Source organism: Cheilinus undulatus, linkage group 13 (genome assembly GCF_018320785.1).
Source record: "Cheilinus undulatus linkage group 13, ASM1832078v1, whole genome shotgun sequence".
In the NCBI taxonomy this organism is placed as follows: Eukaryota; Metazoa; Chordata; class Actinopteri; order Labriformes; family Labridae; genus Cheilinus; species Cheilinus undulatus.
The window spans coordinates 8401622-8414790 of record NC_054877.1 but is presented as its reverse complement, the minus strand read 5'-3'; the positions used below and the strand labels follow the sequence as shown (position 1 = coordinate 8414790).

The 13169-nt window shown below is 39.2% G+C and overlaps 1 protein-coding gene across 1 annotated transcript in view; it reads right to left on the bottom strand.

Moving 5' to 3' along the window:
- The window catches only part of kcnq3 (potassium voltage-gated channel, KQT-like subfamily, member 3), a 140904-nt gene that overhangs the window by 16046 nt on the left and 111689 nt on the right, over window positions 1-13169 (bottom strand). The window contains exons 2-5 of the mRNA XM_041803828.1: window positions 9528-9618; window positions 7599-7725; window positions 4259-4431; window positions 872-1045 (exon numbers count right to left, since the gene is read on the bottom strand). Of these exons, the coding sequence (XP_041659762.1) occupies window positions 872-1045; window positions 4259-4431; window positions 7599-7725; window positions 9528-9618 (565 nt within the window). The remainder of the gene's footprint in view (window positions 1-871; window positions 1046-4258; window positions 4432-7598; window positions 7726-9527; window positions 9619-13169) is intronic.

Here is a 13169-nt window from a genome sequence, read left to right as displayed (position 1 = left end):
CTGCACTTCTCTGTGACCTCAGTATTGATTGTCTGAAGGGCAGCCCAGTGTTTCAAAGGGTCGCTACATCATCGAGAAAAATGCAGCTGGTGATGATCGAGTATCTAGCCCGAGGACGCTTCAGCAGGGCCGACGCTCGCTGCCATAGAACTTGAACTCTTGTTGAAGGACGGTCCCGTTAATGAGGCCGTGCTGCTGGAACAAATAAAACTGTACAGTGTTTCTCTGACTAGACTGGAAGGCATTCATTAGAGCAGGAAGCTGAGCCAAAACTGGACAATTCTCCCACAAGATCCAGGCTCACTTTTCCAACCAATCTCCATGTAGCCCAGCAGATAACTTTGAAGTTGTGAGTGCCTGTACAGAGCAAAAGTTATTGACTGAATAGAGTTAATTGTGTTTTGGCAGAAAGGACAGATTTGGATCACAGTCAACATTGTATCAGTTGATCATTTGACAAAATTTTGCCAGTCTGCCAAACTCCTGCTGAGCCGATACTGCACTTCTAACAACACAGACGCCGTGCCATTCAGTCTGGTGGGGACTGAACAAGCAGTATAGATACTCAGCTGATGGAATACATTTATAGAAATGTTTGGAGCGGTACATTAATAAAGCCACAATACAAAGCTGTTCAGTAGCCACCATACACTATAGGCCTCCTATCACAGAGTCAACAAGCTTGAGGTGAATGATATTGAACTGAACCCCACTCCATCCTGTTCCATACTGATAAAGTGGGTTCAGAGCTGAGTGCATCCTACAGGCAGTCAGAGAATGTGCAGTTGACGTTATCTACACTAAATCAGAAGTGAAGGTGGTAAATTTGTTGTGAAGAAGTGACCAGAGCTGGGAGAGCTGATGTACGTACCAGCCCCCACCACAGAGCGTCGGCGTACGTGTCGAAGTCCTGTGTTTTGGGTTGAGCGGTGGGATTATCGTGGTTGGCTACCTCCATGGACACGTCGTCCTTCTCCACCAGGTAGACGAGGAAAGACGCCAGGATGAGAGAGAGAAAGCCAATGTACCAGGCAGTGATCAGCTCCTACACAAACACAAACACAGGATTTTTCACTTTTACAGAGGTTAGATGGTGGAGGGTTGTTCTCTTGATGTTAAAGAGGATTATTTAGAAGGTTTTAAAATTTGGTTATTTATATTTAGATACTTCTGTGCACAAAAAGCTTCAAAATTCCTCTACCAATTCAGCTGGCAGAAGGGAAACTGGCTGTTATGATTGTAACTGGCTGTCAGGATTAATGTGATAATCATAGTGAATATAAAGTCCAAAATTAATGCATTACATTTTTTTGTATCTCACATTAAACTCACATCATTTTGTCTGTAATCACACCTTACGCCAATGAATCTCAAACGGTGGGACGGCACCCAAAAGTAGAATGTGGGGCCCTTATCAGTGAGCCTGCAGAAACAAAATTGCACCCCAAGTCTAAATCTTTCCTAAAACATGCCTGTTTGTCCTCTTTCTCTCTGTCTTGTTTTGTACTGTCCTGAAGTTGACACTGGGACATTTTCTTGACGAGTTTGTCATTGAAGTAGATGGTGGGTCCTCAGTCTTAACCAGCTGAGAACCACTCTTAGGTTACCATGGTGGGGCAGCAGCCGAATGCTACTCACTGTAGCATCTTTCTGTTCTCACGGAGGTGGAAAATAAAGACACCACAGCTTATCTGAATTTCTCATTCAAGTTTAAACCTGAAGTATCTCCTGGTTAAAGCTTCCATGTGCTATCCAATTGCCAGACAGTGATGGTATAGTGATAAGTGGGGGCGAGGAGTATGACTGGTAGCGATCTTACCTCCTTAATTATGTATGTATTTCTCAGTGGTGGGTAGAGTACACATTTACAGTACTCAAGTAAAAGTACTGTTTCTTAATGATAATAATTACTCAAGTAGAAGTAAAAGTACTCATAAAAATAAGTACTTGAGTAAGAGTAAATAAGTACCTTGTTAAAAGACTACTCAAGAAGTGAATAACTTCATGAGTAACTTAATTTTGTGCAATTTATTAAAACATATTGCTCTACAACATATTTTTCAGGGGTAGTGATGTAAACTGCACATTGTCATAAATAAAGTAGCATAACTTGCCAAAAGTAAAAGAAATAAAAAACTTAACATAAAGCAGCAGTCAAATTATGTTTGTTAATCAAAACTATGGGATGAAAAATTCAATATAATGAGAAAAAAGCAGACTCTTTCTCTCATTATAGCTCTCTTATTTCTACATGATGATTTTAATCTCATACATGAATTTATAGCTTGCAGTTCTTACTTTTTAATCACATTATGTTCATTTTATCATGTCTTAATGATTTTTGGCTCATACTTCTGAAATTAATTTTAATCTCAATTCTGACTTTTTGCCCTTTTTATTTAATTGTTAAGCTCCAATTTATGAATTTTTATTCTGATTATCACTCAACAAATTCAGCAAGCCAAACTGAAACTTATTAAAACTAAAGACAACTTTGGCCCACTGGCCCCACGTTATTACCATGTTAGGTGTAATCAGAGATATGCCACACACACGATAATAGTATCACCAACGACGTAACGTTAAATAATGGCGTGTAAAATCACATTTGTGCAGGGGTGGTCGGACACGTGACGTCATTTATCACTGACACAACTGTGTATTTGCAGTCTGTAGGTTAAAACAGAGATTTGAACTTATATATTTGGCTAACTAGCAGTGCAGTCGTTAGCTTGTTTATCTTACTTACCACCTTGCTTTCTCAGATTTGATGTGCTATTTTTGAAGCTTGACATTTCCACCGTTTTAGGCAGACACAGTAAGCAGCGCAGTGTGTGTCTGTTGTTACTCTTAGTTTGAAAGGCAAAGAGTCTTGATGTTGGTCCAAGGATAAACACGCTCCTCTGAAGGAGACGCAGGTATCACAGCTTCAGCCATTATCTCCAACTGTTGATAGTTAAGGGGGAGGGGTCACTCCTCCGTTTATTCTGTGGTGCTGAGGATTTTACCTCAGGCTGCTGTGAGAGCTCAGCTGAGTGTAAAAATAATAAATGAAAATAAATTATAGACAAGTAAAAGTAGCGACCAGTGCATGCCCAATGTAACGGAGTAAAAGTATCGTTTTATAACCACAAATGCAACGGAGTAGGAGTAAAAAGTACTCTGCTCAAAAACTACTCTCAAAAGTAGGATTTTTCAAAAAACTACTCAAGTACATGTAACGGAGTAAATGTAACACGTTACTACCCACCAGTGGTATTTATTGTAATAAATGTTAGTCTACAGAGCTACCAAAGTGTATCAGCGTCAAGTCAATGCAAAAAATATTGACCTCTGACCTCCAAAATTCAATCAATTCACCCTCAAGTCCAAGTGTTGGTTTCTGCCAAATTTGACGGAATTCCCGTAAAAGATTCTTGAAATATTGTGCTCACAAGACTGGAGATCAAAGTTGATGTTTGAGTTTGTACCATTCATTCTCTACACCACTCATCCGCTCAGGGTCACTGGGGGCTGGAGCCTATCCCAGCTGTCATTGTGTAAGAGGCGGGGAACACTCTGGACTGGTCGCCAGTCCATCACAGGGCTGACACACAAAGACAAACGACCAGGCACACTCATACTTACAGCCAATTTAGAGTCACCAGTTAACCTAACGAACATGTCTTTGGTGATGGGAGGAAGCTGGAGTACCCGGAGAGAACCCACGCATGCACAGGGAGAACATGCAAACTCCTCACAGAAAGGCCCTGAGCAGGAGGTGAAGCAGGACCCGTCCTACAACAGGGCAACAGCGCTAACTCCTGTGCTGCTGTGCAGCTCTGAGCTTGTACCTCCAAAATCTAATCAGATGGTTCTGAAGTTAGAGTGGACATCTGTGCAAAGTTTGAAGAAAATCCTTCAAAGAATTTTTGAAATGTTGCAGTGTTAAAATAGTGGTACTAATACCACCTGCTGCAGCCAGCAATGGTTTTGGTGGCATAAAAAACTTGCAAAAAGCTCATTGGAGAAGACATCTTCTAAACAGGAAGTAAAGTACCCTAAGTCTAAGACAAAGCAAACTGCATAAAAGCATAAAAAAACACGTTCCTGCAAAAATCTCTTTGCTTAATAGTAAACTTCAACTGCCATACTATCATATTAGAGAACTTTAGTTTGATTTTTTGATGTATTTGTTTATGCTATGTCTTTATTTTGAAGTTTCTGCAGTGGTGATCTCAGTAACTATAGTGTCACACTAAGTCCGGTCCACTCTTACCTTACTGTGAGCGTAGATAGCGGACCCCAGCAGCTTCCAGGTTCCTCCTCTCCGGTCCATACGCAGCATGCGCAGGATCTGCAGGAAGCGCAAGCTGCGCAGGGACGTGGCCAACACATTACCCTGGTTACGGACCGCTACCACCGGCACCGAGGCAATCAGCACGAAGATGTCTGAGAGAGGAGACACGAAGCAGAAATCTTCATCAAGCATTCTCTATGTGAGGCTTTTAATTAATGAGGCTGACCCGGCACAGTGATTAAAGCTTCTCTGTGAAATAATGAACGCAGTTTGAAGAGACGAGGAGTTAGAACTGAGTGAACATTGAGGACTTTGTGAAAACTGTTAATAAGATTAGTCATTCACATTAGGAGGGGGTGTTCTAGAAAAAGTCAGTGTCAGAGTTACAAATAGATCAAACACTTTACCTCAGTCCAGGTCTTTCTTTCTGGAGGTTTTGTATGGGGCCTGAGGTGCTGACACATGACAGTACATGAAATCTTTATGGGTCTGCTCATGGGATTTATGGCTCATAAAAGGACTTCATGTTATATATTCTATCATTAAAGATTTCTTGCACGTCTGATCCGGATTAGTTGTACAACTCTGATCTCTGACTGAAGTTTTCTCCTCGAACTGCCTCTTATTGTGCCTCTCTTGTTGTTGTAATTACTAGTACTGCCTTTAGAGGGCAGCAAAGGTTCCACATTCATTCATGTCTATGCAGCAAGAGTCTAGGGCAGGGGTGTCAAACTCAATCACAGCAGGGGCCGGATTCTGGATTCAGGTCTAACCTTAGGGCCTAACAGAGTCCTCTTTTTAACCATAAACTGTCAACCTCATTTCACCTGTAATTAAATATGAAAAAAACTTAGCACTGATGATAAATGATTTTGACATTAAAACCTAAAAAGATAAGTTTAAACACTCACAGTCTGAGAAAAGTTAATGTATTAGTTCAAAAAAGTCAAAACATAAAATTGAAATTAAGAAATAATGTTTTTTTAAAGGCAAATATGTTAGAAAGTTTAAAAAGTCAAAATATGAAATAAAAATTGTAATCATAAAAATAGAAGTTAAAATATGATTCAAATTTTCATTGTGAGTCTAAAAGGTCAAACTATGGGATTATGAAGTCAAAGTCTGGAGTTAAAATATGAGATAAAATACAAAATAATTGGTCAAAAAGATCAAAATATGACTTAAAATTTAGAATTATAAAGCGAAAACCTCAAAATATTAGATGAGAAGTCAAAAATATGAGTTGAAATGCTCAAAGTATGAAATAAAAAGACAAAATCCTAAGTTTGAGTGCTAATTGTGAGATGTGAAATTAAAAATGTGAAATTAAAACATAAATTAATTTCTTTTCCCACATTCCTGACTTCTTATCTAAATATTTTTACTCCTTACTTTTTCAGATTTTATGACTTAACAAGGATATCTTAAATCATCAGGGATACGTTTACATTTTTATACTTGAGGAAATCTGCAGACCTCACACTGATGGGCCAAGGCCCCCAGGCCTTGAGTTTGACACCCCTGGTCTAGGGGTTTAAATTAAACAAAATGTAGAGTTTGACATCAGTAAAATACGCGACTGGCAAACTGAAACAGTCCTTAATGGCTAAAATTAAAGCACTAATTTGCATCATAGTTTTTATCCATTAACATCTCAGATTTTCCAGTACAAACTGACATTAAGACATCATAGGTCCCAATACCAAGGGCTTCTGATTGAAGTCTAGAACTGCTTCACAATCAACGTTTAAGTGTTTTAAAGTAGACTAAACATTCATAAAAAGGTTTTATCTGTGTGGCGAATGTGTGATGGGTGTGTTATACTTATTTGACTTTCTGCCTTCTTTTTTCGTCTGTACCTTCATGTTGTTTTTTTTAACTTGCCTATGATTGTGAAGCACATTGTGTTGCCTTGTGTATGAAATGTGCTACAGAAATAAAGTTTGACTTGACTTGACTTTTATCCTAGTTTGATTACTTGGTGCAGGTTCCTCAGCAACAGAAATTCTCACAGATTGCAGGGTTTTGTTAAAGTGGGGAAAATTGCAGTTTTGACCCTGAATGACTGAAAACACTTAAACAAAGGTAGGACTCTTCAGCTCAGTTCAGACCAAAGATTCACAATGCAATGAGACTGTTGCAGCAAAAAAGCTAAAAGCTGAGCAGCTGCAGCTTGAATCAAGCCGTCTGATGTTGCTGTTGCCTGTGATTCAGTTTGTCATAATTGCAAACAGCTTGTTTTGGATGTTTCAAGCAGATACACTGGCAAACATATGTTCAAAGTAGAAGTCTTCATTGAAATAAATCAGGCCGTGAATTCTGGAGATGATTACAGTTATTTTTATTTCATAAGTTAACTCCACATGCAGTTGCCCTCAGCATCTGGACCAGCCAGGTCCTGGGCACCCAGTATGAGCTGGATCAGCTCTGGGAAAGCACACCAGGTGCTTGTAAAAAACGCAGCTGCCCTTCTTGTATGAAGCAGCTGACCCTTCACATTCCCGCTCTCCTGAGCACGTCAGCATTTGACACACTGTCCAGCCATTGATACCAAAAGATGCACCAAAGAGAAGTTGTCATAAAGGAGGCCATCAGTCAATGTCCAGGCCTCACAAGAGTACAGAAGACCAGAAGGACCAAGGACTGAAAGACTCTGACTTGTGTGTGCATGCTAGGATCCCAGGAACGCCACCCTGTCTTGCTCAGTGAACCCATCGCCTCATGTGGAAGTCCAAGTCTGCAGTTGATCTCAATCAGTGGATCAGTGGATCACCAAGGTAGGTCATGAGCAGGAGGTGCATTAATTGATTTCCTCAATTAAAGCGGTGTTTCCCATGTATATGATGCTTGGGTGAGCCGCCCATGTATGTTTATATCCACCAGAGTATATTTTTCTTGTTTTTATCCTACATAATCCACATCCACAAGAAAGCAAGAGATACCCTCCTGTAAATATATTGATTAAGGTACACCATATAGTATGAAACTGAAGCTAGACCATCACCAAAAAGCACCAAAACAGTCAGAGATCTTATTCTGATAATGGAAAACTGAGCGTCAAAATGTAATGTATCATAATTTGACTGTCTTCATGAAATACACCACTCATGAATATTGTCACAAGAGATGCAACAATGTCAATAAGAATTTAAAAAAACAACAGGAAGTTGATTCATATAACCAAAAACTAAAGGGGTTCCCCCATCATCCACACCAACCAGGTAAACTACCATTTAGTGTGAAACACTCTAAAAGCTACATGGAAGTGAAGTGTTACTGTTTCATTTGTTTGTTGCTTTTACAGTGTGTTTTTTTTTACCCAGAATACAGAGCGGTTTCCGGGCAAACTTCAGCCTCCCCCTCCATCCTTTGTAGCGACAGCAGCATCCTGCAGCCCAGACTCTCAGTGCAAACTCAGCTCCAAAGATGAAGATGGCAAAGGTTTCCTGCATGGGGAAAAACACAAAAGCACCAGGATGAGAGGGAAAAAAAAGTTAATATCAGAGTTCAGATACTTTTACTGAAACTTAGGTTACACCTCTGACTCTCTTAACAACAACAGGTGTTCCTCAGGAGCCTGTTCTGGGGCCATTTCAGTTTAATTCAATATATCAATAACACCGATCAAACCTTATCTAATGCTAAATCTTATTTTTGTTGATGAGGCCTTATTGTAAAGCTCAGCATCCACCCAGACCAAGCATTCTGCAGACTCAGCAGCCACATCTGGTTGCAGATATTCTACTTAATTTACACTTCTTATAATCGTTGCTTAATTTTGACAATAATTGGCTTATCCAGTCAACTAATGTTTCTCAATGTACTATCACTATCCTTTAAAACATTAGTTCCCAACCTGGGGTCTGGGACCTCATGGGGGGGGGGGGCAAAGTTCTTGAGCCTTTTTAGGGTTTAATCAGTGAGGAAATTCTAAATCCATGTTGATTTTTGATGGCAGTGTTTCCCTTTTTCTTCTCTCTTGGGTCCTGGGGGGCTCCACTTTTGTTGGGTACATATAGCGGGGACTCTGTCCTCCTGTTTGTCGTGGTTAAAAAAAGAGATTTGTAATCTCTACTAAGTTTCCTGATTTAAAAAGTTTGAATAAGTACATGAAACCATCCATTTATAAATTATTTGTTTTTGTTAAAACAATTCTCCCAGAATAATTTTATCTAAAGTCTTAGTCATTTTGTATTATAACAAAATATTATTTGGCATTTGAACTACTCATCTGGGACACCAAAGTCAGACAAAAACAAGTACTCATTGTTAAATAGTTGCAGTGTTAGATCACAAAACCTTTTGTGAAAAGCAGAGTTTTCATTCTTTTTGTTAAAGGACTCTGCTGATATGAAAAGGAGTGAGTTTCTGCATTAAAATTAATCCTATGAAACAATAATCTCTGTCTCTGCAGGGCTCATATCTGTGATGTTATCAGACACTTAGAATAAAAATCTCAGCCCGTCAGGGGTTGAAATAAACACTTTTCAATGACTAATTGTTTTTTGATAAATTGGTGTGTGAAATCTATTTTAGTGGTTTTCAACTAGTGGATCGGGACCCAAAAGTAGCCTAAAGCTCTTTCCAGTGGGTCTCAAATGATGCCGTGGTAAAAGTCTTTAGAAGTGTGTGGACGTACAGTCCACAGAGGAGGACAGTGGACAGAGTCGGAAACAGGGATTAGAGAGCTGGGGAGAGACGCCGGAAAGTTCCACAGGCTGGACTCAAACCCGGACAGACCACGCACAGGGTGCGCCTTACACCACTAGGCCACCTGCGCCCCAAAACTGACTTAATTATATCCTACCCCTCATGATAAAATTGTTTAGCTCAAAGATAATGAGGAAATTCCTAGAGAAATGACAGAATTTCCATGCTTTCTGTGGAAAATAGAGTAAAATAAAATGTGCACTTAAAACGATGCACATTTCAAACATGTTTGTTTTGGTTTTTTGTCTTTGTTCATTCAAGTTTTCTTCCATTTAGGGTCCAAACTAAACATTTTTCATCAAAAACACTTGGTTATGATTGAATCATTTCAGAAATCTGTGTCGCAATGGGTCCACAAGGAGGTGAACCACCTATCAATTCTGTAACTTATCATTTAGATGCAAAAATACAAAATGCCCAGGACTAAATTGACCAGACTCTCCTAAAAGCACACATAAAGAGAAAATACCTGCATCAGACTGTGATAAAAGTCAGCAAAAATGCTCAAAATGGAATATATAAATTGCAGTAATCTCACCAGGATGACCAGCCAGTGTGCAGACACTTTCTCATGTTCCTTAAATGTTGTCAGAATGGCCAGAATCAAACATCCCAGAACGATCAGGAACCTGCAGACACAAAACACACTGTTAGGATCATAAAGCAGCACCCAATGTTCTCATACACAACATACAGAGCAAACTCCACTGCTATTAATAAGGCAATCTGTTGCTATTACCACTAGAGGGAGCTACTCGTGCACCGTTTCTTTTGCCCAGCAGCTGCAGCACAACAACAACAACAATCTCAAGGCGTCTAAGTGGTGAAGAAACCATGACATCATCTGGCTCAGCGTGCATAAACCAGAGTCAAAAGTGTTGAAACAAGCAGCTAAATTAATCACACACTCATGAATCACTTAGAAGTCATTACACTTGTTCAGTCAAACAGATACTTTGGGGGTTTGAACACGTTTTTAAGATCTTTACTCATTTAAGAAGAGATTAGAATCAGTGTGCATCAACACAGCTGATGGAGTCCCTCATTAATCACTGTTAGACTTTATATTAAACATCATTATCCTTTATTAACCGTGTTCACACCCCCGGAGGACGAGGACCAGGGCATCAGATTCAGAAAGTAATAAATCTGTCATAGAATAAATGGGCAGAAACCATTTATCACTTTTTGGTTGTCAAAATGCTTGATACTTTGATACTTTCCGATATTGTTCTTATTTAATTGATCAATGGTATTAAAAAGTGCCATTACCTTTAAAGAAAGACAGATTTAATTATACTGATAAGCAGGTGAGCTCTGAATCCATTCAAGTGGTAAGCAAACTTTAGTAAACTGTCTTAATTGCATAAATCAGTGTCTATGATAAGATATTTACACAATTTGCAGGAATTTTCTTGCAATTTTTGCTAACTAAAACTAATTATAATCCCAATAAATGGTGCCTAAGACTACTGTTTTGGTTGTTTTTGTTTAAAAACAGATATCAGTGTCTTTTGACTTTTACTAATATGGTTTGAAAGTTTAAAATGTAATGACTCTAATCCCCATTCAGTTGTAGAGATGGTTTCACAAGTTGGGGATCTTGAAGATTTCAGACAAATATTATGCAAAACTGTCCTCAAAGTCTCCATAAATCTGTAAAATAAAGCACATAAAGCTAAGAGTAGGTTCAGTCAGGAAGACTGTTCCACTTCCATTCATCCTTTCATTCATTAATAATCACTCGTTCACATGTCTCTCTTTTCCTGCTCTGGTAATCTGCTGATATGGGCGTCAACTCACTTCAGCTCTGAGCCAATCACATTCTGCAACCTCTCTCGCTCCTTCTTGCTGCTGCCATACTTTAAAATCTGGTGTCCTCTCCTCTGCAACCAGTCTGTTTTTTCAGTCCGCTACAACACTCCTCCACCCCAGCCATCTCCATTACATCGGAGGTCCAGTGTCCAGGTCCAGCTCCTTCATCGATCTCTTCATCAAAATGCATTACTTATTATCTTTGAAACTACACAAGAAGACAAAACTGGAGGACAAAATGCAGCATGCGGACCTTAATGACACACTCAAAGCATTCAGCCTCCACAAGGGAATAAAAAAGGAACAATAGCTCCTTTAAATGTGGTTCTCCATCAGGAGTACTATGACAAATTTTTGGAAAATCCCCAAAGAGATGTCATGCTCATAAGTAAGAGATGCACATGATCTTGACCTTTGACCTTGTACCTCTAGGACTTCATCCTTGGGTTGCCGGTAGGATGCATTTTCTATGTTGCATGCATCTATCAAGTATCAGTTCAATCGTTCATAGCATCGTTAACCTCTATTCTAAAGATAAAGTCAGGTTCTTGCAGATCCTGAGTCACCTAAAGCAGTGATATTTTTATTTTCTATGAAGCCAAAATCTTAAGGAACATCTTCACATCCATGCAAAATCATAATTTTACCTGATTTAAAGTTGTAGTATGATGCACGGTTGTCAAAATTTACAACACATACCTAGGCATGCCTCACTCCAACATTTGGGAAGAAATAAATCACATAAATACATGCTAAAAAGTACATTTTTGCTGCCTACATTTCAGCTATACCAGCCTGATTTGCATTTGTTGATTAAAGCAATCTGCTGTTGCAAATCTAACCCCTTTTTCTACCTGTTTATAGTCATTTTTGCACCAGATTACCAAAAACACATGCATGTGTAATAAAAGTGAGAAAAAACACAAAATTCCACATAAAATCTTAACTTTTCTAAGAGAATATTCATCATCATAATGGTAATCGTATAGTCTTAATAATCAGACATGGTTGTGTAAATTCCCAAAGCACACTTTGACTTGCCTCAAGGCACACCATTGGTCTTGCCACACCATTTGAGAAGCACTGACTTTAAGACGTCCTTAGCTTGAAAAGACAGAAAAAGACTGACTCTGAAGTTAAAGCTTCTGTGATTTGATTTGGCTAGCGGTCAACAAAAATGGTTGAAGCAACACAGTATGTTTGAAACAAGACATGCTGATTATTTTCTTAAGGCCTGCTCTTGAGAGAGTAGAGGTGTATAAAATCATGCCTTTACTTACTGTCTTCACAAATAAAGCCAATAAAATGTTTTATTTGTCTCGAATCATGATCATCTCTTTCTAAACAGGTTCAAACATGATCATTTTTTCAGTTGTGATGGGCATTCGTAGTAACTTAGCACGCCCGATGGATATGTTTCATACATCGATCTGGAAAACCTGGGAAAGGGCCGAGCCGTTGAAAAAAATAAACTGTCACTTTCTAACCGAGCCCAAATGGTTCAGACGGGAGCTTTGCAAGATGGATTCGCCAGTGAGAAACACAGAAACCGGCCTATCCATCTGCTTTGCAACATTACACTGGTAGGTGGTAGGTTACAAAATACAAATAAAATAATACAAAAAAGACAAATAGTCCTTGAAGAATTCAAGAGATATTGCATTCCCAAGCAAGGGATGAACATGAGGCCAGATGGCCTTTACATTTGCCCTGTGACATTCAGAATCTCAAAAGTCCATCCTTGAGTCAGGGTGGGCATTTGTGCAAGTTTAAAGAGAATCTGTCCATGCATTCCTGAGATATCACGATCACATGAATGGCCAGATGGGTGTTTATACGTATGCACCACCAGTGCAGAGTCATAATTATACAGATGAAGACATTTACTTTAACTCAGATCGTTGCAGCTTCTAAAATCACCTTTAGAGGAAGATGTACATAGTTGATTAATCTATTTCTTCTTCTCTGCCTCTAAAATCTGAAAATATTCACTTCCACACAGCTTAAGTCTTCATGTTAAAAATCTGGATGATCCACTGCAGCCCCTGTCATACCCTCACATCTAAATTTAGGCTTTTCACAGTTTAAATTAATTGGATACACACGTACAAACGTCTCTATAAATCCCCCTGCACGCTGGAGCACACCCTGGTTGTATTCCAGATAGTGTGCCGTTAACCACCCGGATATGATATATGACGTGGAACCGCTTTAAATAAACTCAACCAGCTGAGGAGCCACACAGACACAGCGCAGATTAACACTCAACCAACGCTGCGTGTCCAATATTCTCCTCCATCAGCTCTGTGGAAAATGGTTATTCTGTTCTTTTTTTTTCAGATCAGACGACAGAAAAACACGCTCT